This window comes from Centruroides vittatus, unplaced genomic scaffold, assembly GCF_030686945.1.
Source record: "Centruroides vittatus isolate TY-2023 unplaced genomic scaffold, ASM3068694v2 contig_290, whole genome shotgun sequence".
NCBI lineage: Eukaryota > Metazoa > Arthropoda > Arachnida > Scorpiones > Buthidae > Centruroides > Centruroides vittatus.
The window spans coordinates 368,610-396,022 of NW_027121846.1; the positions used below are offsets into that span (position 1 = coordinate 368,610).

A 27,413-nucleotide genomic window follows, 5' to 3' on the forward strand; every position below is an offset into this window, starting at 1 on the left:
ATAAGAAGTAAAATTTTAGATACACAGCTATTTTTCACACTGAGGCTTCTCGTCACCTCAGTATATGTTTTAATCTTCCCTTTAAAGTTATGTAAAACGTTATAATCATTCTACAAACTTGATTACAGGTTGTACAAAACGCTTCTGAAGTTGATGTTTCTCTTACTTAAAATTCGTGACAATTGATACTTTTTTTTTAATTAAAGGAAAAGTATGATGTATAGTAGCAAGCCACCCTAATTTGAAGTGGAGAGCATATATTTTAAATGAAATAAATGAAAAATATGATTAAAAATTGCAAAAAATTTTGCCGCTGTCACAATAAATAAATGCTCGTTCTTATTATATTATTATCGTATATTAAGTTGTTTGACAACGACCAGTCGACCCTCTGACGAAGACGATCAACCGAGGAAAATCTGATAATCCTGTGGGTCAGTTCACCCCTTATTTCGGTAAAACGTAAAGAAAAAATATAAATAAATTGTATAAGCGAATTTTCATAAGAAGAAAGACTGATAAATTAAGCGTATGAGTGAAAGAAAACACGAATATACGAAAGAAATAATATTATATTATGTCAGACTTATTCGGGAGCTGTCAAATTAAACGAATAAATGCGAAACTTCGAGGTTTTACTGTATTAGCTTTTGTGCTTGATGAACATGTCATTAATTTTTAATTATTAAATTCATCATTTTAATATACTGCATACAGTAAGTTCTATTAGGGCCTACACGAAGAAACTAGAGGTGGTACAATATAGAAATCGAAGTGATACAAACTGTAATTATAATTATAAATAATATACTTTGATGAATAATTTCATCCGTACTGTATATGTAAACGAAACTCTTACTTATATAATAATAGGTAATTTTTATTCTGATATGATGGAGCGAACGTAAAATTTCAAGTATTGTCATAAAGTTATTTAAAATAAATTTAAATATATTAACTATATTGAAAGTTTCATGTAGTAATGTTTTATATTTATTATCGACAATAATATGTTAACGAAGCATACTATGAAAATCATTAAAGAACCAATTAAAAATATAAAGCTTTCACGCTTATTATAAAAATGGATAATTCAAAAGTATTTTAATTAGTAGTTGAAGCAAGTGCGAGAAATTGCCTTCTAATTATGCAAATCCTCTTTTAATATTACAAAACAATATCCATTATTGGCTGAAGGGATAAAAACCGCTGACAAAAAGAGGAAGAGAGAACCGGGAAACGGATCTGAACGAAACTTATTTCTGTAGTAGTGCTTCACTAGTACTGAAATATAGGGAAGGGGAGGCGGGCAATATATAGCCAGTTACGAAGAAAACGCTCTTGTAAAACAGGGCGGCGAATTTCCACCTGTTCTACAGAGATTTTTATCGAAGCGCTGCGAAACAGCTAATGCAATTGATTGTTACGCTTCTAGCCTGTGTCCAGTTCCTGCCGGTAATTTTTACCTGCGGGAACTGGACCCACGACTGGCTAGAAGCTAATTAAAAATACATGGTTTTTTAAAAATGGCCGACGGTACTTTACATAGTGAAATTGTAACAAAGAATACTAAAAGATGTCTTCCAAATCCGCCGTTTCACTCACCATTGACACCAAAATAATACAAATGTTCACTTAATGAACATTTTTAGGATGAATTATGTATTTTTAATTCATGGTGCTTTTGAAGACCAGAGGATATTTTTTGAAGCCAATTTATATTTCTTACAGATGTCGTAGCCTCAAATAAAACGTCGTTTCTGTAAGTAATCATTTGTGTTATTTTGAGTGAATGATATTAATAGTGATTGAAACGGCGGATTGTGAAGACATCTTTTTGTATTCTTCATTACAATTTTACTATGTAAATTATCGTCGGCCATTTTTAATAAACGCATAATATTCATTACTCGCTAGTTGAAATGTTTTAAACAAATGTTATGCATCTCGTCACACAAATTTTTCGATGATTACTTTGACCGACAAGTAAAGAGTTTTTGATGAAAATTTTGAAAAAAAATACTCCATTTTTAAATAAAAGAGCAAAGCGATGTAGCATCTTAATGAGATGCGATAAAGATTTAGTTAATACTTCATCAATTAATCGCTCTTTGTTGTGAAAAAATGATTAAATACGTCCCGCATGCTGCAAAATTAATTGAAGAAAAAATGCTTATTTTAAACGTTAATGACATCTATTTTCCGATAACGATTTTAAAGCAAGTGAAACAAGTGTGCCTGTAAGGAGATTTTCTTTGTAAAATGTGCCTAGTCTGCGATATAATTTTGTTTTAAATGTTTTCACGACAATTACCATTTATCATACAGGAATTCGCGATCTCCACAGAAGAACGATAATGATGGTTCTTATGGTGAATATGATTGATGTAGAACCCTTGCAAAAATAACAGATATATTATATGTAATAACAGAAATATACCTTTATACGATTTTATACTTGTCCGTTTATTAAATGATTAGCAGATGAGCCAGGCGTTGCTCGGGCAAAAAGTAACGATAGCTAAGATTAAAATTATTAGATTATAGTCGATCTTACTCGTTTTCACCGGGTGCAAGAATTAGGTTCACCTTCTTTCTAGACTAATTAGAGAATTTTTAGAAGGGTCTAAAAATATGTTCGATTTCCCGCAAAACACCGCATTTAAAATAGTACAGTACAACCAGTTTTCAGGTTAAGCCTTAATTCTCTCCCTCTCTCCCGCAGGGAAAAATTTCGAAAAATCTTTTTTTAGTGTAGGATACCTCGTTCACAGTTAGGGTACCTCAGAGAACGAGGTACCCTAACTGTGTACCAAATTTCAACTTTCAACTCCTAACCGTTTGTGATCTGCGCTTATTATTATTATTATTGTCGGAACGTAGTGACGACTAGTCACTACGTTCCGACAATAATAATAATAAAATAATAACATAATACTTGACTTCGTGCATTCCTTGTCAACAAAATAACTCTGGAATGAGTTGCCCGATCTTTGATCAAATTTCCTTGGACGACTCTATCATCACTCAAGGATGAACTGATTAAAATTTCAACTTTCAAAAATGATCCGTTTTTGTAGAACTGGAGATAGGGGTTTTTCTTCAGTATTGATCATTTTTGAGAGTTGAAATTTTAATCAGTTCATTTTTGAGTGATGATGAGTCGTCCTAGAAAATTTCATCAAAATCGGACAACTCATTCCAGAGTTATAATGTTGGCAAGGAATGCACGAAGTCAAGTGTTAGTCGCTTCCTGCACGCACGTGTAGAAGCGTCATCTAGTGGTCGGAAAATATGTCACGCATTAAAACGGTAATTTTGAAAGGTAAACGTTATCGCTAACTAGATACACAACAAATATAAAGAATCTTTATACAATAATAAGTTTAAACAAGTCTTCTTAAAACGTGGAGCAGCAGCGATCAATATTGATGGCTTTACGATCCATTCTCTTCGTCTTCCTATCGTTAGTACGAAATTTCGATCTCTAAAAAGAAAGGCTGCACAGAGATTCCAGATTGAGATGAAGTTGCTCAAATTCACCGTCATTGATGAAATGTCAATGATTGGTGCAAGAATGCTTTACATGATCGAGAGAAGATTGAGGGAGATAAACCCCGAGAAAGATGAGCCGTTTGGCGGATTCTTTATCTATTTGTTTGGTGATTTCTGTCAGCTTCCTCCTGTTAAAGATACTCCTCTCTACTCGAGTGTTTTTTACAATGTAATATTTAATTACATTGTAATGTACAGTGTACAATTACATTACATTCGCATTTGATTCTTTTGAGAAGTTCATTGAACTTAGTAATTCTCATAGACAAAATAGCACAGATAGTTCTATCACAGATGTCTTACAACATCTAGCTTTGGGTGATTTCTCCGATACAGATCTGAACACTCTGATAGAAAATCGAGTCTATTTATCCAGAGATGAACTTGATCCGTTCCAAACGGCTATATCCAACAAACGAGCAAGTTAAACAAAGCAACGAGGACTACTTGCAGTCAACTGGGTGCCTTCTTGCTTATATAGCATCTGAAAACACTCCAGATATTGCCCTGCCTTCGTCCAAAGATGACTCGGCTCTTGGTCTCTCCAAGTATTTGAATCTCTCCGTTATTGCCAGAATTATGCTGAGAGTCAACTTATGGGTGCAAGGAGGTCTCGTCAATGGTTCACTAGAAACTATACACTACATTATATATGCTTCTAATACTTGCCCTCCAGCTTTTCCTCTGTTTATTGTAGTGAAATTCATCTATGGTAATCTGTTTCCAATAATCCCCATAACACGCTCTTTGAACGATGGCAGTGTATTGCGATCTCGTAGACAGTTTCTCCTTACCTTATATACTCGATGACTATAGATAAATCACAGGGATTAACTCTTCCAAAAATCAAAATAGATATAGAGAAAAAAGAAACAGCTATCGGTCTTACCTATGTTACATTGAGTACAGTGAAAAAAATAACTGACATAGTATTTTTGGTTAATGTTACCCTAGGTCACAAAATGGCGGCGGCTGGATTTTTTTTCTATCCTGGCGACCGCGGTGGGGAAAAATTTTTTTTCCCTCATAATCTAAAAATAAAGGTGCGAACAGCTTAGTTCCGACTACATGCTGATACAGCGTTACTTAACTAGTTTTTTCTAAAATAGGACTGGCGGAATTACAGTAATTAACGTTAAAACACGTAAACAGATATTAATTAGTTAAGTAACGCTACATCAGCATGTAGTCGGAACGAAGCTGCTCGCACCTTTATTTTCTAGATTATGAGGGAAAAAGAAACAAAGAATCATTCGTTCTCAACAATATATTTGATTTTTATTGGATCATTTAAAGGTACAAATATAAGGTCGGAATAAGCCATTAATTAATTCTATGTCGACGTCTCACGAAATTCTGTCTGTCACTATAGGCCTTGGACTTACAGATTGACTCGTAGCGATCTTTATTGTAACTCTAAAAATACTATGTCAGTTATTTTTTTCACTGTGCTCAATGTAACATAGGTAAGACCGATAGCTGTTTCTTTTTTCCCTATATCTATTTTGATTTTTGGAAGAGTTAATCTCTTTGATTTATCTACAGTCATCGAGTATGCTAAGGTAAGGAGAAACTATCTACGAGATCGCAGTATACTGCCATCGTTCGAAAAGCGTATGAGGTTCCTGATAGCTATCGAATTCCACTAAAATAAACATAGGAAGAGCTGGAGGGCGAGCATTAGGAGCATATATAATGTAGCGTATAGTTCCTAGTGAACCATTGATAAGACCTCTTTGCACCCGTAAGTTGACTCGCAGCATGATTCTGGCATTAACGGAGAGATTCAAATACTTGGAGAGTCCAAGAGTCGAGTCATCTTTGGACGAAGGCAGGGCAATATCTGGAGTGTTTTCAGATGCTATATAAGCAACAGGGTACCCAGTTGACTGCAAGTAGTCCTCGTTGCTTTGTTTAACTTGCTCGTTTGTTGTATATAGCCGTTTGGAACGGATCAAGTTCATCTCTGGATAAATAGGCTCGATTTCTTGTCAGAGTGTTCAGATCTGTATCAGAGACATCACCCGAAGCTAGATGTTGTAAGACATCTGCGAAGGAACTATCTGCGCTATTTTGTCTATGAGAATTACTAAGTACAATGAACTTCACAAAAGAATCAAATGCAAATGTAATATAATGTCCCAACAGGGTTCCTACCTTGTTGGGATATTACACTGTAAAAAACACTCGAGTAGAGAGGAGTATCTCTAACAGGAGGAAGCTGACGAAAATCACCAAACAAATAGATAAGGAATCCACCAAACGGCTCATTTTTCTCGGGGTTTATCTCCCTCAATCTTCTCTCGATCATGTAAAGCATTCTTGCACCAATCATTGACATTTCATCGATGATGATGAATTTGAGCGACATCATCTCAATCTGGAATCTCTGTGCAGCTTCTCCATTTAGAGATCGAAATTTCGTACTAACGATAGGAAGACGAAGAGAATGGATCGTAAAGCCATCAATATTGATCACTGCTGCTCCGTGTTATAAAATAATAAGTTAAAAAAAGAAAACTTTTTAAACTTATTATTGTATAAAGATTCTTTATATTTGTTGTGTATCTAGTTAGCGATAACATTTACCTTTCAAAATTACTGTTTTAATGCTTGTCATATTTTCCGACCACTAGATGACGCTTCTACACGTGCGTGCAGGAAGCGACTAACTCTTGACTTCATGCATTCCTTTTCAACATTATAACTCTAGAATGATTTGTCCGACTGCGATGAAATTTTCTAGGACGACTCATCATCACTCAAGGATGAACTGATTAAAATTTCAACTCTCAAAAATGATCCATACTGAAGAAAAACCCTATCTCCAGTTCTACAAAAACGGATCATTTTTGAAAGTTGAAATTTTAATCAGTTCATCCTTGAGTGATGATGAGTCGTCCAAGGAAATTTGATCAAGATCGGGCAACTCATTCCAGAGTTATTTTGTTGACAAGGAATGCACGAAGTCAATGAAGTATAAGTCGTCACTACGTTCCGACAACTACGTTCCGACAATTATCATTATCAACCCATATTGATTATGTATATAGTACAAAACATAGTAATGTGATTTTATTTCATAAGTGCTCGAATTTAATTATTAGCATCACATTTGTTTTAAATCAAAGCAACGGAGTATAAAAATCACAGAAAAATTGAGTGTTTTCTCTGCCTAAATACAAGGTGCGTTCCATAAGTAATGCAACCAATTTTTTCATGATGCGATGATGTGCTGTAACTTATTCTAATCTGCTGTGCTAGGTGGCGGGGAGTGTTAGCTTCAAAACTCACCCGGTCTCATTTGCCTCCAAGCTGCCGGCAGGTGAGGACATTCATTCCCGTGAACCCTGTTTTGAGTTAATGTAACACGACGCGATGGATCATTTTGTGGAGCAACGTTACGCTATCAAATTTTGCATTAAACTTGGAAAGTCCGCCATCAAAACCTTTACATTAATTCAGTAGGCCTTTTGGAATGATTACTTGTCCAAATCACAAGTTTTCCGATGGAAGAAGTCGTTCAAAGATGGCTGAGAGGAGGTCACCGACGAACCTCGCAATGGATGTCCATCAACCTCCCGAATCGATGAAAATGTGACACATGTGCATAATTGCTTGAACTCTGACCAACGGTTGCACCTTCAATTGATAGCAGACACTCTAAACATGATGAAAACAACCATTTATCGCATTGTGACTAAAGATTTAAACATGAAAAAGGTGTGCGTCAAACTGTTCCCAAAAGTGTTGACCGACGAACAAAAGGACATGTAAATGCTCTGGTGCAAGAGCTCTTGGAAATGTGTGAAAATGATTCAAATTTTTAAAACTCAGTCATCACTGGTGATGAGTCATGGATCTTTGAGTATGACCCTGAGACAAAAAGGCAGAGTTTGGAGTGGCACACCTCAGCATCACCCCGCTCCAAAAAGGCATGCATGAGCAAGTCCAGGATCAAAATCGTGCTCATTGTCTTCTTTGACGTCAGAGGCATTATCCACCACGAATTCGTACCTGCCGGGACCACTGTGAACGCAGTTTTTTACTTGGAAGTGCTCAAAAGAATGAAAAGGAGGGTCGCACACTGCCAAAGCGACATCAAGGACGTGTGGAAATTTCATCACGACAATGTGCGAAGCCAAAGTGCTTTTGTTGTCAATGATTTCCTGGCCAGGACCCACACCCCATTGGTTCCCTCTCCTCCCTACAGTCCTAACCTGGCTCCCGCTGACTTTTTTTTTGTTTCTTCATTTAAAATGGGCCTTGAAAGGAAAACATTGGGACACGATTGAAAACATCAAGGCTTATGTCAGGGATGGGCAACCTGCGGCCCCCGGGCCAAATGCGGCCCCCGTTAGTATATTGTGCGGCCCGCGTCGCACAAAATATTACAAAACAATATAACGGTCTATAAAATAAAAATTTAAAATACTAACATCTACTCGTCTGTAATCGTACTAAATACCAAGAACCCGCTTCGTATATATATTCGACACAGCTAGAGACGGCCCTTGGGTTGATTCATTTTTGCGTTTTTAAGGGGTGCTACAATTGTTTACAAATGCACGTGTACTTTTGTTGACTATCCATACGCGCTTGACCCTTTTTCAAGACTAAATGAAGCTCGAGGGAGTAATATGCATTCGTAAACAATTCTATTGCCCCTTAAAGACGCAAAAATAAACCAATCCGAGGGCCAACTCTAATTGCAAGGTATCTGGTAATTTAACCCGACTTCACACGATACTTCATATTGAGCTGTAAAGTTTTACCAACGCTTTGTATCGTTGCATTTAATTTTTTGGTATTTTCTACATTTTTACTATTAATCTACTGTGGTTTGTCCGAATTATAGAAAAAGGTATGTTAAATATTTGAAATTTTACGAAAATAGAATTTTTAATGTGGAATTTCGAATTTTAAATATCCAAGTTAGAATTTCTGTTTAATAATAAATGTTACTATTAATTTCCAAAATTGAAATTAAAAATGTTTGAACTAGAGAATTATTAATATTTTAAGAACAATTTAGACTTAGAACTGGACAGTAATAAAATACAAAACCCACATATGAAAACGTTTCAACTTTGCATTATTTTCAATGCTAAAACTGTCCTTGAGGTTCGCACGTGGTTTTGTACAATAAAAGCTCGATATAACAAACGGTTGCTGATGTCGGTCTGGCCAAAAGTAAAAGAAAATTATTAAAAAAAAAAAAAAAACTCATTCCTTGTAACGGACTCCTGCTACTTCGGATTATTTTTTAGTCCTCGCAGACCATGGTTCTTACGGACTTTTTAGTCGCCGTTTCATTTAGTCAAGTCATTGTTTTACAGTCACTTCTCGAGTTACGATCACCTCGTCCGAAGTTGCGGAACCGAATCCCGTCGTAAGTCGAGAAGTGACTAGTTATTTCCCCATAGTCGTAGTTTTATTCATTTTATTTGACAAAAGTAAACGCAAAATTAATATAAAGTTTATTTTAATTATTTTTTCGGTGTAGATTTTCACCTTACATGCAGTTTTGGTTTCGTTTTCTGATCGACTTGTTTTTGGACTGCAACTTGAAAAATTTGCAAATCTATAAATTCCCACTGTCGTCCGTCTGTCTTTCCTTAAACTAGGGGCAGGAGGCCCCAATTAACTATTTACGAACTTCCGGTTCAAAACCGAAGTCACGTTATTTCAATTCAAAAATTTCCCCCGAAAGGAGTTAGATAAATGACTGGCACTACTAATTTGAGGCGGAGAACATATACCTTAAAAATTAGATTAATTAAAAATGTGATTAAAAATTGCAGCCCAGCATTGTTCAGTTTTGGTTTCATTTCGCCATGAGTGATGCGTCGTGGATTTCAATTGTTTGTAAAGCGAAGATATGGATCATAAAAGAAGACGATAAGCTTTAGATTTAATACAAAAAATAGATATATTTCGTTAGATTTAAGATGGAAAATATCAAGATGAAGTTGGTAAAGAAATGTCTGGGAATAAATAGACAACTTCAGACATTTCGATAGAGAGAGAAAAATAACAGACTTTTCTTAAATATGACAGTTCTACTAAAACTAAAAAGTCTTTTACTTTGTCTGATATAATTTAGGCTGCGTAATAGGGTAACATTTTAAATTAAGAAAAGTACAGCAGTAGTAGCCGTTTTTACTCTTCGTTTTTTGCTTTAATCTAACAATATTTTTTTTTATGTAGACAATTTTGATACAGGTGGTAATTAGTCTAAAGTTGAAAATCAATTTAATCAAGATCCCGTTCTAACGTGATTCTACTATATAATAATATACTGTTCGATATAACGGACGAGTCCGTAGTAATGAGTTATCGCGATAAAATGGACTTTCATTGTGATGAACCAATATCTTCAATTCCATAGTAGTTTGTTACATCGAGCTTTTACTATATTTATTAGTGCAGTATTTTATTCATTTTATTTATCCTCAATTTATAGATGTCAACAGGAAAGAAAAGAAAAATTGAAGATGAAAATCGAATTTATAATGAGTCGTGGAAATATGATTACTTTTTCATTCATTATGAAAAAAATCTTGTTTGTTTAATTTGTTCGGAAAGTATTGCAGTTTTTAAGGAATATAACGTTAAAAGGCATTACACCACTAAACATTCCAATAAATACGACCAGTTTACTGGAGACTTAAGAAAACAGAAAGTGGAAAAACTGATGAAAGCCGTAACCTCCCAGCAAGCATTCTTAATGAAAACAAATAATGAATCTGAATCCGTTACAAAAGCCAGTTATGAAATTTGTAATCTATTGGCAAAAACTCTTCATTGTTATTCTGATGGAATGTTTATAAAGCAATGTATTGAAAAAGCAGTTGAAATTATATGTCCTGATCAGAAGAAGATTTTTTCTAATATTAGTTTATCTCGACGAACAGTTGCGAGAAGAATCGATGAAATGGCAGATAATGTTGACGAATCATTAAAAAAACGAGTAAAAGCCTTTGAATATTTTTCCATTTGTTTGGATGAATCCACCGACATAACAGATACGGTTCAACTTGCAATTTTCATTCGAGGCGTTGATTCAGAATTAAACATTACTGAAGAATTTTTAGATTTAGTTGGGCTAAAAGGAAATACTACAGGAGAAATTATGTACGGGGCTTTAGAAAAAACCTTAGATAAAAATGAACTCTCACTATTAAAACTGAGTGGAATTACAACTGATGGCGCCCAGTCTTTCAGAGGAGAGCGACGCGGTTTAATTGGTATTCTCTCGAATAAATTAGCACAAAACGAAAATCCAAATGATTTATTTATTTGCCATTGTGTTTTGCACGTGGAGAATTTATGCGCTAAGAAAATTAATATGGAACATGTTATGGATATAGTAGTATCCACAGTGAACTTTCTGAGAGGTCGTGCATTGAACCATCGTCAATTTAAAGAATTTTTGTCTGATATTGATGCTGAAAATAATGACGTTGTTTATTTTACTGACGTCAGATGGTTAAGCAAATCTTCAGTTTTACAAAGATTTTACAATCTCTTACCAGAAATAAAATTATTTATGGAAATGAAAGGAAAACCTGTTAAAGAACTTTCAGACTGCGAATGGCTGACAGATCTTGCGTTTTTTGTCGATATTACAATGCATTTGTCAGAATTAAATATAAAAATGCAAGGAAAAAATCTTATCATATCTGAATTTATAACCTTTATAAAAGCATTTATATCCAAGCTCAAATTATGGAGCACGCAATTGCGTAACAAAAATTGTCACTTTTTCCCCACTTTATTAGAACGCACCGAACCTAAAAATTATTTTAAATATGCAGAGAAAGTCGAAGAACTAGAACAAGAATTTAAAAATAGATTCGAAAAATTTCTTAGCCGAGAAAACGAAATACGAATAATTACGGCACCTTTTTCAGTAAACATAGAAAACGTACCAAATGAACTTCAATTGGAGTTAATAGACTTGCAAAGTAATTTAGATTTGAAAGATACTTTTAAAGAAAAAAATTTGGTAGATTTTTATAAAACTTTTATCAAAGAAAATCAATTTCCTAACTTAAGAAAGTATGCGGCAAAAATTCTGTCCTTATTTTGTACAACTTACGTATGCGAACAGTTTTTTTCTGCAATGAATTTAGTGAAAAGTAAAACAAGAAATCGGCTAACAGACTCTCATCTAAAAAATAATTTAAAATTAGCAATGACAAATATTCAGCCAAATATATCTGATATATTACATTCGCATCAATTCCAGCAGTCACATTAAGTACAGTATACCTATGTTAATTTATGAATAAATATTTGTGATTTACCCGTATTTTTTATTTTTTTCTTATGTGCGGCCCGCGTTAATTCAGAAGTTTCAAATGTGGCCCTTACATAGAAAAAGGTTGCCCATCCCTGGCTTATGTTACATCGGCTCTAAAGGACATTCCGGAGAAGGCCTTGCAGAATGCCTTCCAGGCTGGAAAAATCGCCTTCGCAAGTGTATTGATGCAGAAGGGTGCTATTTTGAAGATTTTTGACTAATTGTAAGAATACATTCAATAAATGATTTTTTATGAATTTGGTTGCATTACTTATGGAACACACCTTGTATGCTTTTATAATATACATCTAGGTTAAAAAGGAGCAATAAAATATCGAACCCAAGGCGCAGTCTTGTGTTCCAGTGGTGTGAAAATTCCAAAATTTCTATTCTTATGCTAATTTTCGAATATTTCTTCATATTTATGAACAAATATTCATAATTAGTTTTGGTTTTCATTGTTAAACTAATAACCTTTATCATTAAAACAGGAAAGCAATATCCGTCCAAAATGCAATTTGTCATATGAAACAATCTCTTTCCTCCGAAGCCACTTGTATTTTATGAAGCAGTTATTATCCGTATCGAATTTCCATAAATTTACTACTCTGTCTAATACCAAGTTATTAATCCTACATGCAACATGATGCATTATACAAAACGTTGTAATTTATATAAGAATTTTCTATATTATGGATGTTATAATCATTTATATTCTTGACATTATTAAATGGTTTCTAATTAAATTGCATGTAAGTTTACCTTGGATAATATTTTTGTAATTATATTCGGATTTAAGCAATAAATTGTGACACTACATTCAAATTTACATTCAATATTTACTAAGGTATAATAAATATCTTTATTAAGTATGTCTGCTTTTGATCTATAAATTTAATACTTTTATGAAATAGCTTATGAAATATTGCACAGAAAACTGACATTTCGATTAATAGCTTTACATAATCGTATCTGCATCTCAAGAAATCGGTGTAGAAACAAGGCTTCAGCTTATTGTAACGAAATTTTATCAAGGAAGTATTAATTAGCTAACTGGCAGAAATAATATAATATTCTTAATTCTTGGCAGATAGAAGATGGAAGAACAAACTGAATTGTGCTTGAGATGTTTACTTCAACCGTGTCTGTCGACCGCTTTAGTCTTTGGTGTGGATCCTTTTTTTTGAATGCAACTGTCAATATTCAAGTAGGGCCATTTTTCTAAATAAATTTTTAAAATCTTTTTATTTTGAATTAGTGGAATATGTTTTATGGGCTTATCTCTCTGGAATAACTATTTCTCTTATTCCAATTCTCAACGAAAATATTCCTTGTCTTAGTTCATTCAACCTATTTGGAGACGAAGCTATAATTGTCAAATTATTTTTCATTATTTTTATATTTATGTGTGTGATGATAAGCAGTTCTGTGTATAGAAATAAATTTAACTCAACAATTAAATTAAGAAACTTTCCTAATTCAGAAAAAGAGCATTTCAGTCGTATTATAAATATTGTTTCCATATTTCAGATTGCTTCCTGTTGCATTATGATAATAACAATGCAAACCATAATTGCTTTTACAATATATAATGCTTTTCAAACAGGATATTACTCGTTTTATAAAGTTTTATTTTGCAATATACAAACAGGAATTGGCACAGTTTATGGCATAGTAGGATTCATTTACAATTGTATAATTATTGGAATAATTATTTACACAATAATCACCTCATTTATTCATTTATCGAAACAACATTCGTTACTTCAAAGAAATAACAGACACTTATCTTATGAAATAGAATCCATAATAATTTCTCATGATCAACTTTGGACTTTTACTAACCATGTGAACAACGCTCACAATTTATCGTATTTCGTTAATTATTTTTCTATATTGCTGGAAACATGCTTAGCTATTTACAGTTTATTATTCATAAAAATGAATTATGCTTTGACACTTGTTTTCTTAATTGTTGCCTTAGCTTTATGTATAGGATGCCTCATTGTTGCGTATTTATTGTCCCGATGTACTGCTGCTGTAAGTATTAAGTCATTACACCATTCTTTATTGACTTTACATTCGTATTAATTTATGGTTCATTTTTAGATGCAAAACAATTTCCAGGATATAGGAAAATTTGCTGATTGTAATCTGACATTAGAGCAGAAGCTAATAGTAAGAATTCCTATTACAATATCATCAAGTAACGAATATTTTATGTACTGGATTTAATTATTTTCTGAATAGTTTATTTTAATAATTTCTAAAATACATTTCTCATATATAAATTTCGTTTCAGATTTTGAATTTTATGAAGAGATTCGGAAAGGCTTCGTTGCTTATTTCTTTGAAAGATTATTTCAATGTAACCAAGAAATTTCCAATCAAGGTAAAATATTTAAAGTAACATCAATATTATATTTTTCTTGTTAATTTATAAATCGTTAATCAGAATACTGTTTTATATAATTTTTCGTAACGATCGAATCAACTTAACAATATTAGTGTTCAGATTCAGTTACGAAGTCTTCAGATATAGTTACTTAGTATTATTAAATCACATTGTTAACTGGACAATTAGTTAAAAATTTAAAATACACACGATAATAGAAGTGTAGCTGAAAATTTTTAATTATTCCTTATATTGCTACAGTTTAAATATCGTTTCAAATCTTTTTCATGTTGGAAAGAACTAATTTATATTTTATTAAAAGGTCATTTAATGAATACATTTATTTTGCTCGGTGAAACGCATTTTTGTTATTAATTCTATAACACCAATGTTAAGGCTTTTAAATCGTAGTGTATTATTATTTATTTCATTAATAAAACATAAATTCTACAGTTTTATAATATTTCAAGATGCATTTCGGGAGAGACATTAATTTACCCCCCCCTCTTCAGCCATTAGGTCTAATATGAAAGACACCACGTATTAGTGAATACTAAAAATATACTGTATTTTAAAGTGAATACTTATTAACAGAAACACATTTAAGTAATATAAAACAAATTATAATATCATACTTTTAGATAAAGTATTTCCATATGTTTTTAGGCATTCCATCGATACAATTGGGGTCACATTCGATACTATGTTAAACGATATTATGTTAAATACACACGATAATTAAATATTACATAATTTAAAATTATAACAACAGTGTTACCTTATACTTTAATGTATTGCAAACTTCAACAGTGTTCTAATGATACAATATAGCAAGTTACAATTATACTCCAACATTCTGGTAAACCCTGTTCCTACACAAATGAATATGACATCATCTATCGTGTATTGGTCAAACGAAATCTATTGTGTATAACATCAGTCAATCCTTGAACAATGTGGTTTAAAAAGTTAATATTATATCTATTTTTCTTTTGAATTGATATTATGCTTTTTGTCATACTATTATTATTAATTAATTATTTGAGTACTATCGAGATTTATCCAAACACACAATAGCGAGGTTGAAAGTCAGTGGAATCATGCTCGATATTTCACATTCCAAACACCATTGTCAAACTTTTAGGCTTACATGAAAGCAGCGCTGAACGTCCGACGTACACGTTTTCGCGTTTAAAACTTCGGCCTCAACCTCGCTAATATCATTCGGATCCGTGACGGATACTTCGAAAGGTCTCCTTAAACTTGTAAACCCTAATCTTACCACCAACTACGACGTCGCTGCTTTAGACGACAGAACAGCATCATTCGTTGTGTCAAACGTAGGTTTGGTATAGGGGAGAGTGCGGTTAACTTGGTACAGTGTACAGTTAACTTCTGGCATCTGTACCAAGTTGGCCCATTACTTTTCATATTTAAATTTTCCTCATCTGTTCAGGGTCTTTGATTTTCTCTAGAAAGTCCACGTCACACATGTAATATGGTTATTATTATATGCATTGTAAACACTATAGACCTAAACAATTTATTAGGCTGCAATTTTCAAATTGTAGACCTATACATTACTATTGTCGTCCGTTTGTTTTTAATCTCGAAAACAGAACTGCATAGATGAAAATCGAAATCAGATAAAGAAAGGTTAAAGGTTACCGGTCCCGATTAAATATATAGGAACTTCCTGTCTGAACCGGAATTCATGTGATTTTAATTCAAAATTTTAACCTCACTAAATAGAGCGATAAATTTGTTTTAAAATCGATCCTTACGATAAATTGAGATCAGTAATATATCACTCGACATTGTAAGGTGTACGATATTCACGTGATCACGCATTTTCTGTGATAAAAAAAAAGTCACGTCAAAAATAACTTCATCTTAAAGAAAAAGTAAACACAGTTTCAGATTCAGCGTCAAAAGTTATATTTATTTAAATTAAAATATGATTAAAAATTGCAGCCGGCATTGTGACGATGTCACAACAAGATATTTCTATGTTTGATGTAAAAGTAAAATGAGAATCTAACTTACAATCTTCAAAATTTGGATAAAATTTTTGTAAGATGAATGTTATATCTATTTACAGATGGCTAATTGTATACATTCAATATATTCGAGCCTGTTGAATTTGAGAAGCGTGGAACAAGAGAAACCAAAATGTGCCTAACCATTTTGTGAACATGAAGTTATTGATGTCTGTCGGGGTTGAATCGAGTAAACATGATTCCCGCCCTTCCCTGTAAGTCTGGTAACGATCAACGTGACAAGAAGACGGTGGAGAAAAAGACTGATGGAATGTGAACGGGTAAACACCGGGTGGTCATCCGACCCGTGGCCACGTGTGTGGAGGGCAAAGGTCGAGGCGGGAAGAGGGGAGTTGGCGCTCGGAATGGGGGAAAAAGGGGAGAGAGACGCAGGTGGTGAAGTTAGTTCGTCTCGTTACGCCATTCGGACAGGAATTCGCCCACGTTACGCCATCCGGACGGTTGGCGAGAGAAGTTTCTACGATCGTTTGAACCCGAGTGGACCCTTCAGGTGTCGAAAGATTCGCAAGGTGTCTTCCCGACGGACCTGAGCAACGGTGTTTTCCAACAGGACACACAGAACTTCATCGGATGTTATTGGCGCACCGGGTCGGTCGCCAATAGTGAACACATCGGACGACTTTTTGAACTTTACTATGTCTCTAACATTTGTATTTTATAAGAAAAATATCTGTATATAAGTTTGATGTTGGTAATATAAATGTTTATGAAAAAGTGCGACCTGATGACATTATTCCTAGTATTAAATATGTAATTTCAAAGAAAAAATTAATCATTGAAATTAAGTTTATAGTAAAAGTAGTGTATCTTATAAAGCATTAAAACTTATAGAATGTAGTTAGAGACGTCTTTCGCACATTTTAGTATAATTTTCAATAGACATAAAGTACACTCAAGTTGTTTAACAAGTCACAGCACTTTGTATCGTTTTATAGCGTTTATAGCTTTCGCTTGAAATCGAAACGTTTCAAAAGTAGACATTTTTTATTAGATATATTGTGTTATTGTGTATAGTGAAATGTAAAAATAACTTATGTAACTACTGTCACTTTTTTTGTATAACTTACTAAATTTATATTTTAATTTAAAATTAAAATATAAAATTGTTACGATTTTAAAGTGCGTGTAAATAATAAAATTTATAAATACAGTAGAGCATCGTTTAGGGGAGAGCGTGGCTAAAAGTTCCCGGGGTAAGTTGTTCCGATTGAAATAGCTCCACAAGGAAAAAATATATATATAATTAGTAAATATGTCATGAAATCGAACGTTTCTGCGCACCGACGGCAGCTATCTAAATCAGGCCAGTGACGTCCGGTACATTGGAAATAGAGCCTGTACGTCGCTGATCCACATAAGTAAATATTTTCGTGTTTGATATTTTTGGTATATCTGGCGAATTTAAATAATTAGCGATTAGTTGTTTGGTGTTTTTATTCAAAAATATATCGAGTATCTTGATATACTACGCTAAAACTGTATGTGTCTCGTAACCTAATCTAGTAGTTGCTGTTTTGAACCCATGTGCTATCGGGGCTAAATGTTCCCTTCTTTGGGGGCACGTTGCGACCTTGGAACAACTTGCCCCAGTTCATCTGTACCGGTAATGCAGTAAAAATAGTGTTTTTTTCCTTTTGCAGTATGCGGACTTATATTCGAAAAACAACACGGGGTTCTGTATCTCAGGAGTTGATGCAAAGAGCTGCAGATGCAGTTATTAAAGATGGTTAAAAAATAAAAACTGTTGCCAGAGAATTAGATATTTGTCATATGACGTTATATAGATTTGTAAAGAAGTTGAAATCTGGAGTAGAAAACGCTGTGATTGGCTACAAAAAAGTAAGATTGGTTTTTATTGAAGAACAGGAAAACAAGTTAGCAGAGTATTTGTTAAATGTAAGCTTTACTGACGAAAGACAAATCTTGGATCAGCCAGGGTCATCAGGAGTTGTAAATTTGCCTGCAACTTCTGGTGTTATACAAGAACTTGGAAAGGATGTTCCTTTCTCCCCTTTTCTTTTAAAGTTATAAATGTTGAAACGTAAAAATGTTTTCTTTATAATAAATTTAAGAAAAGCAACTAATTATTGATAAGATATTATTGATGAGTCTTTAAATACATACTTAGTTAAATAAATTATTGTTTTTTTAACATATTACACTTTTCATAGATCTTGTAACAACTTGCCCCACCCTGTTAACAACTAGCCCCGAACCGGGGTAAGTTGTTACTTTCCGACTTTAGGTCTTGTATTATTAATTATAAAAAACTTACAAAAAATCAACCCCAAAAACTGCATTTATAGCAAAGTTAGATATATTACTAAATTTTAATCTCTTAATACTTGTGCTAGAATTATGTTTCCTTAACAAAATATAAGGTTGATTAAAAAACGGAACTTGTACTCCGCTCTCCCCTATCCGACCCCCGATTAACAGACTTATCGGTTAACCGACCGCGTTCTAGTCGGCAAATTCAAATGTCCGCTAATGATGTGGCGCTGTAATATTTGGCTATGTCTTGGCTACTTTAATATTATTTTTGCTAAATTTTTGCGTGTTTTAGCTAGCAACACTGGCTCGATCTTGAAAGGGAGGCCAGTATTTAAACGAGGCTTAATTTTGTTTAACGACGTTATCCAATTGCTGTTTTTAAAACGTGTGCGAGATTTAGCGGCAAAAAACCGAGTGTCAGCTGTGAAGCAAAAGAAAATTTTGGATTTTTTTTTTAATGTATAGGCCTACTTTATGTGGTATACCCTTTATGTAAAATATGTAACCCGAATATATATATATATATATATATATATATTTGTTTTATACTGTATGTTTCAATATACAGTACTATATTTATTTTGTGCAAAATGAAGAAATAATTTTTAACGATACAATAGCGACGATTATTATTTTAAAAAAAAATTTTTGTTAGGCTTAACATCGATGAAAAATCAACGTGAAGTAGGTTAATAGCGATATACTAATATACTAATTACATGGGATATACTATACCAGGGATGGCGAACTTTTTTGAGTCCGCGTGCCATATTGTAAGCATACTTAGCTTTAAAGATGTTAATGCGTGCCAATGTATTAGACTTCGAATAATGATATTTAAAGAAATTAATCGAATACGCTTTAATTCGAATAAATGTAAAAAAATCTGATTGAAAAAAAATGATCAGGAGATAAACAGAAAGGATGATTGAAAAAGACAGAAATCGTATGATACATTACGTGCCGGATGATTTCTCTTACGTGCCACTTTGGGCACGCGTGCCATAGGTTCGCTACCCCTGTACTATACTGATAATGTATTTTTTTATACTTTTCGGTTATCCGTTTTTTCAGTTATCCGACCAACCCCATTCCCCAATTAAGTCGGATAATCTGCTGTATTTAAAATCATATAAAACATATTCACAATTAAATGTCACCAGATTAATAGTATGCATTATCAATTAATTCATGTTAATACAATTAAAATCATTGTACTGTATTTAATCTTTCAAAAACTGGAACGGTTCAAGTTTATCTTGTTGATAAAATCACCATTTTAATTAATAAATCACCAAGAATAAGTTAAACGTTGTTTGTCATTTTAGCAAAATGTTTATCCCTTAATAAAAATTTCCCTCCAAACTGATCTTGAATTGTGTCTAAGACTGTGTTTATGCAGACGAGAAAATACAAAAAGAAAGAGAAAAACAGAAGGAAACCAAGTGAGCACCTATAGGGATGCATATGCTTTTGGAATCAAAATAATCCAAGATTACCCCGATCGTTCAAATCGTGTATACAAACGAATCTAGAATCAACTAGATCGCGATCAAAATAATATAAGCGGAGTGTATAATCGTTTGGATCGAATTAAAAAAATTAAAGATGGCGACCTCCATAGTTAAACATATTTCTTTTCTTTCAACTATATGCTTGAGTTTAACTGTCGAGAATAAAAAATATTTAAAATTTATGAATGGAAAGTAAAAACAACATTTTAAAATATCTGATAAACTGAGATGAAAAAATAAGTACAGGGTGGGGCATAATGGAGATGAATTTTTTAAAAAACGGTACAAGAATATGGAAGAAACTTTTTATTTATTCAAAGTTCATGTAAGAAAGTTATTTCTGTTTAGGTTTTAAAAATGATGTCGTTAAATCTTTACAGCTGTGCCTCCTAGAGGTATTGTGTGGAGTAGCGACGAAGCGCATTTTCATCTGTCTGGCACGGTGTACAAGCAGAAATTTCGTTATTGGGCTGCTGGAAACCTTCGAGAACTCCACCAACGACCTTGTCACAGCCTGAAAGTCACCGTTTGGTGTGCTTTGTCTTCTGTAGGCATCATGGGGCTTTTTTGAAGAGGATGGCGTCACTGTTACTGTGACTTCCAACCGATACTGCGACATGCTGGAAATGTTTTGCGCCCCAAAATGAAAGAATACGATACAGGTGGCTTTTGGTTTTAACAGGATGGAGCCACAGCCCATACGAACTGTTCTTGCGTCATTTTGACCGAGACCTTTTACGGTCGACTAATCTCTTTACGAGAAGCCGTCATTCGCTCCCATAATTTGAGCTCCTGTGACATTTTTTATGGGGTATCTCAAGGCAGAGAACCCTACAAGAACTAAAGGAGGTCATTCATAAGGAAATTGCCAAAATTCCTCTAGATATGCTGGTGAGAGTTGAAGAAAACTTCAAGGAACGGCTCCAAATGTGCATCGCCCGTAAAGGCCAACAATTGGACATCATTTTTAAAACCTAAGCAAAAAATAACTTTCTTACATGTTATTTCAATAAATAAAAAGTTTTTTCCATATTCTTGTACTTTTTTTTAAATTCACCTAGTAAATGTGGGACCCCATTATGCCCCTGTATTTAGAGACAATTTTGCAAGACTGCAGGCAAAGTGAATAAAATTGTTAACAAAATGGCAAAATGAGGAGAGGCATCCATTTGCCGTTTTGTGGGCAATTTTACTTACGAAGTAAATACGATTCGATCGTACTTGTAAAGTTTCCGCCAACTAAAAAAGATGATAGAAGCGATCTGTATCACGTGACAAAGTTTGATCCGCTTTTACAGATCGATCCATCTGAAACGAAAAGTACCCTCGGAGCACCCTCGGAGTTCTCTTATTTTCCCACTAGTTGCGTTCATGCAAAAGTGGGAAGGATAAGTCCGATAAATTTTATAACGAAATAAAATTAAAGGAAAATGTAACGAAAAATAAACGAAATTACCATATTAACATTTCCGTTTTATTTATGGCTTTTCTATTTTTTTTAACGCATTCCAGAGTCATTTTCTTTATCTTTCACTGATTGCTAGCATGTTTTGTTGTCGACATTTTATTGACGTTGTGTGGAAACGATGCTGCTGAACTACTGCCCCTGTGACAACTCAGTATAGGAAAGAAAAATACGCAAGATAGTTTAACGCGCGAGAACTCCATTTCCGTTTTCTGCTTAAATGGAATCGCGAATTCGAATTTAATTGCAAAAGTTCTCTTTTGTCAGTTTTCCCCTCTTCTCGCGTCTGCACAAACACAGCCTAACTATACTTTTATTTTCAGAATTTTTTCATAATCGTCAATTTCAATTCATCTAATGAAGTGAAAAATTTCCGAATTTTATATTGTATCTATATTTAATATTTTATTTTTGTTAGTATTTACGGGATTATTAATTATTGTTATAGCGTGATAGAAACTACTATAGCTGTATGACATTGCTAAACATATAGCCTACTTTAAATGGCCGGATGGCCTAGTAGTCAAGTTGGAAGTCTGCCGCTCTGGATGACCCTGAATCGAATCCGGACAAGTCGAAAAAGCTTCAGACATTTTTCGGATGGTGGTCCATACGGATATGTCGGGCCCTGTCCCTCAACACCCGGCCGTCCCATTGTGGGTCTGGCCGAACTCATAATTGGCTTGCTAAAAGAGTTCCTGTTAGAGCACAAAGATCGGAAAGAGCTAAAAAAAAGTGTCTACTTTGAATAAATAATTTTGGATGCCATTTTCTTTTTCTCAGATATTGTTATCAGTAACATTTATTATATAATCAACAATACAAATCTAAAATGGTGCACTTTGTTAATGAAAAATAAAGCACAGTTACGAAAGTAACAGAGAATAACAAACATCAACACATAATGAGAAATATAAATTTTTTCACATAAACTTTGTACATATTTTCTTTGAGACCAATTTTGAAACCAACTTTTAAACCATCTTTGAAACCAACTTTTACAGAAAATATTTATATGAGTACAACTATGTGAAATCGGGGGGGTTGCCGAATAAGTCGAAAACCCACTCGATTGTCACCAATGTGTGAGATCTCGGGGAGGTAAGAGGGAGTCGTACCTCTTTTTCCCGTGACTCACTTGTCAAGGATGGCTGTTACGTCGACGGCGCGTTACGCGTTACGCGAGTGGAGGAGGAGGAAGGATGGGGTCGACGATAAGGCGAAGCCGACAGTCAAGAAAGACACCATTTTATAACAAAAACAAAATTTAATGAAAGCTAAACGAACTAAAGTACACTTCTACCCTCGTATACAAAAGGGGCCGGAGAGAGAGAGTTTACAATTATTTTTCATACCTCTTAACAAGTCCGTAATAGACGGAATCAGAAGTGACGATAAAGTTTGGCTGATGGAGAATCCGGTAATGGGCCGATGGCACGTAGAGCTTGTTTTTCCGTAGGCAGGGCAGTGGCACTTAAAGAACTTAGAAACTTTTTGAGAGTCCGGCGGATGGCGTAGTGCACGTCGTAAAAGCGAGACGAAGGAGCCCCTTAGGGGGGGAAGGAAGCGTCTTTTATAAGTTTTTGATGGGAAAACTTGTCACGTGATCGAAAACGAATCACTATTAGGGCCAGAGGTGTTCCCGGGATATTAAATAAACGACTAGTTCGGACGCTAACTATAAACCATCGTGCAAGATGATCTACCTGCTCCGAAGGAATAACGGTTTGTTGATAGTTAGGGGACAATCGTTGCCATTCGAGGGTCAACAATTTCCCGGGTATGGAATGTTGTTGATTAAGTCGTTTATAACTGGAGTGAACAAATTCAGAAATTTCTAGGTTTTTAACTTCCAGATTTCACATTCACTCCATGCTTTCTTTAAAATCATCACTTAGTTAGTGTGATTTTAAAAGATTTGATTCATAAGCAGGGGGGTTAGAGGTATGTTTACAATTTAGATTGATATATTACTCTCTCTCGGAAAGGATTAGGTTAATAGGTGACATCATTGCGATAATACATAATATCAAAGTTGTTTACAAAATATATATCCCGACGCGTTTTAGACGCGTGACAATATTTATTACTCGAGGTTAGGAGAGGCGAGCGTCTGGAGTTCTTGGAAGTGGTTGGGTGGGTGGATGACGTCATCGTTGACCTAGGGTCGAGACTGCAGTTCAAAGTTCACATGAGTTGAGACTGTTTGGTGGAATTTCTTTGTTCGCTGGAATTGGGTGGTGTGTAGTACACTATCACAATCTTGGATGCTTGGATATAAATTGTTCTGGATGGGCAAGAATCGTAGGTAAGTTGATAGAGTTGTCCGTCCACGTGGATAAATTAAATTCGGGTGGATAGTTTTTAATTTGGTGGATCGGGTGTAAAGTTGCGTGAGTCAGCCATCTTCGGTAAAGGTGATGAAGACACTGTTCTTGGATTTAAAATAAATGTTAATAATAAGTCATTTTTTTGAGTTATGAATCCTTGAATTCCGGATAGAGGTATGCAAGGTTACATAAAAAGGTTATTTTACTCTCTCTCTCGTTAAAATAAGATTCAATATATATCTAGGTTAGTATGAGAAAAAAAAAATCCCGTTAAAGAGAGTTAATCTACAATTCTAGGATACGAACTAAATATTAGAATCGTTCGCGACAAATCTATGAATATAGGTATAAACGTTAGTACGTTAAAATGAGGAATAAAAGGGAAAATGGCGGTGTGGGGATGACCTTGTTAATAGGATTGAACAATAGATTTTTGTTTTCGTGGAGTCGGGTTGCCTCGGGGGTTTTCTTCGTGAGAAGTGCCCGGTTGTGCACTAGGTGAAGGCGGACTTCCGTCTCCGTTGAAGGCGGTTTCTTCGTGTTCCTCTTCCGGTGGAGGTTGGTGACTAGTCGCACGGGTCTTCTTGCATCTTGAGTACTTCTTGCATCGTGAGTAATTGCGATAACTATAACATAAACAAAGTCCCGTGAGGATAGCGCCTAGACAACCAGCAATAATGGTTATTATTAAAGATGGGTAAGTTATGGGAGATGATTTTGTTGGCTCCCGTAACAGGTGATTTAGGTCGTATTGGACGTTGTTCAAAGAACGGTCTGCTAATCGAATATCGTAGTCCGATGTGAGTTTCGGGAGGTCAGGATCCTTAAGGCGTTTTTGCAGCAACAGGATCTCAGATTTGTTGACGATTTGTTCTAGTTGTGGCACTATTAATTGTTGTGCTATCTCCAATTGTATGGTGGTCTGCATTCGGAACGGCGAAGTAAGGACGAATCCAGGTACATAGCCGGTGCATGCGTTTGGGAGATGGAGTATTCCCGTTTTGTTTAATTTATGAGTAGTGGATGAAAATGGAGATTGTTGATGTCGAGTGGGACATCTAATAGTTAGGGTGAGAGGATTTGGAATAGAATAAATCCATGATCCTAGTGTGATCAATCCTCTTAAAAATTGGCGGAAATTGTGGAACGATTTGACGGGTACAAAGGTCTTTGACCGCGACTTCGTTGCCACTAAATAGTGCATATTCACAACTTTGTTGAGGGAAACGCTGAATAGGTCCGTCTACGGAACAAATAGGAAAGTGATCCATTTTGCAAATTATTAATTCATAGTGTTGTAATAACATATAGGACTGTCTGTCCATGGATAAGGCGACTATAGGATAATTAGTCTGGATTTGGACGAATGTATTTAGATCAGGTATGTATGTAGGAAATTTGATAATTTCGTACATATCGAAGTATCCACTAGGGGTGATTAATGGGATCTTAGCAAAGATTCTCAACTTGCCAGGTACTGCTACAGCCAGGGTGGTAATCCACTGGTAGTATTTAAATAGCGTGTCAGGTCTTATAGGTTCGACCATTGCGTAACCTTCCGGAAGCTGTAGTTGAATGTCTCGGAGGGTACGTAACATGATTTCTCGTGATACGAAATAGGTGCTTAGTTGACCTTTTTCTAGTATATCAATCGCTTCTCGTAAGGCTACTAGTTGGAGATGGAACTCTTGAATAGAGAATTCGAGTATCCGACTAATTATTTCAAACGCAAGTTCGTAACTATAGCGATTTAATAACTCTTTAAATGATTCTTGTCGTTTGAATAACACGTAGATTTGGTGTCGATTATTTTTGCTGATATTTAGAGTATCATTCAATAAGGTGGCTTGTGAGCGCAGTAAATGAATAATTCTCTCGTTTTGGTCATTGATGTTAGAGATTTCGGCATTTAAGGTTGTAATATCTTCGGAAGTAGCTGTTCCGAAGAGGAATTTTAGAATTTTTCCTCCGCCGTCTATTAAACCTCGCTTGGTTTTTGGGATTAAAGGCAATGTGATTAAAGTGGCGAGCTCTTGATATTCTTTATGATGGTTAAGAAATGAAGCTCGCAGCAATTCGAAGCCTTTGGTAGGAACATGTTCTTGGGATTGAAGCTTCGTGTCTAAATACTCCAGAGATTGGGAGATAAATTGAATTTGGCGCTCTAAATGTTCGAAGGAGAGTTCGGTGACCAACGTCCAGTGACTGGCGGTCATTAAGAAATTCCCTCGATGTAGGAAGACAACTCCTTTGGTGAATTCCTGTTGTTCTGAATACAAGATCATCGTCGTGAGACGGAAAACTTGAAGAAGGAAATAAGCATGGAGGAGAAGCATGTTGAATTTGTTGCTGAGGTGCGTTTTATATCCACCTTCTGGGGGTTGTATTTCTTCCCCTGTAACAGGGAAAGGGTGTTAGTAATAATTGATCCCCGTGGCTTTTATAATGAAGTAGCTTTCCTTATTGAATAAATAATGATAATTTTCAAATGATGAGGTTCCGTTAGGTCGAAACGGGAAAAATCGAGCGCTAAAAGAGGGGTTTACGGAGATAGGTCGATTATCTAGTCGCGGAGGTCGCGTCGAACGAAAAAAAATGGACACGCATTCTGGCATAATATAAAAACACTATTTTATTAAGAGAGTACACCTATTTATGAAAATATTAATTATATATATTGGGCGTATATATGCCATACCTGGTTACACGGTTACAAGTATTATGATACATTAAGTGATGAGACTACAATATAGGTATAATGCAAAAAGGTGGCGGAGAGGAATATAGATAGCTAATTAGTGATGTGGGGGCGCTGGGCCGATCTTGCGGCCCGTGACGGTCTGGAGCGCCCTCGAGCCGGGGGTTGAAAAATAGGGGTCCTGGAAGCGTGCGGAGTTATGGCTTCCTGTCGATCATAATATTCTTGACTAAGCCGATTTTCCTCTCGGAAGGATTCCTCTAATATCGGCGGGCATTCGTGTCCAAGGGGCAAAATAAGAGTAGCGGGCACGGCTCCCTTTTGTCGTTGCATCCGGGCGAAGGTTAAAGCTGCCCGAAGCGCGGTAATATCGACCTCCCCTCGATTGGTCGACGTGGTTGGGAGGTCGGGATTCCACCATTCCTCGGAGTCCGCCATTCTGAAAGGGGAAGGAGAGGAGCTCGTTAATCGGTGGAAAGCTCAAAATGAAATTTAAAATTGCCATGGCCACAGAATGAGTATACTAGATCAGAGGGTAATTCTAAGGGGAGGGGGGGGCTTGGATTAGCAAGACTCCATATCGGGATAAAAGAGGATTTCCAGCAAAGTGTATTAGGGCCCCGTTTAAATGTGATTGTATAACGACAGGTAGAAGACTCAGGGGGCTTTGAGAGTAAGAAAACTTGAATACAAAAAGGAGAGTAGCTGGAGGGTTTAGTTACGGAAAGTAAAAAGGTTTGGTTATTCCAGGCTAGCATGGTGGCCCAAATTTGCGAAGTTGATCGGGTAAGGGGGATACCCATAAAAATTAGAG

General features: G+C 35.1%; 1 protein-coding gene and 1 pseudogene across 1 annotated transcript; both read left to right on the forward strand.

The window, feature by feature from the left end:
• Positions 1-10,021: 10,021 nt before the first annotated feature.
• LOC136972326 (general transcription factor II-I repeat domain-containing protein 2B pseudogene) lies at positions 10,022-11,821 on the forward strand (annotated as a pseudogene).
• A 1,573-nt stretch (positions 11,822-13,394) lies between these two features.
• Positions 13,395-16,471, forward strand: LOC136972425 (uncharacterized). Its single transcript, XM_067267026.1, has 4 exons — positions 13,395-13,903; positions 13,973-14,041; positions 14,166-14,255; positions 16,360-16,471. Exons 1-4 carry the CDS (start codon positions 13,412-13,414, stop codon positions 16,438-16,440), a joined length of 732 nt encoding a protein of 243 aa, XP_067123127.1. The 5' UTR covers positions 13,395-13,411; the 3' UTR covers positions 16,441-16,471.
• The last annotated feature ends 10,942 nt before the right edge of the window (positions 16,472-27,413 follow it).

What these genes read in the sequence shown, in the direction of transcription:
- LOC136972425 (XM_067267026.1), top strand. Translation starts at nt 13,412, where the DNA reads ATGATAATAACAATGCAAACCATAATTGCTTTTACAATATATAATGCT. An exon ending in TGTCCCGATGTACTGCTGCT is followed by an intron (nt 13,904 to 13,972) that starts GTAAGTATTAAG and finishes GTTCATTTTTAG; the next exon opens with ATGCAAAACAATTTCCAGGA. An exon ending in CCAAGAAATTTCCAATCAAG is followed by an intron (nt 14,256 to 16,359) that starts GTAAAATATTTA and finishes ATCTATTTACAG; the next exon opens with ATGGCTAATTGTATACATTC.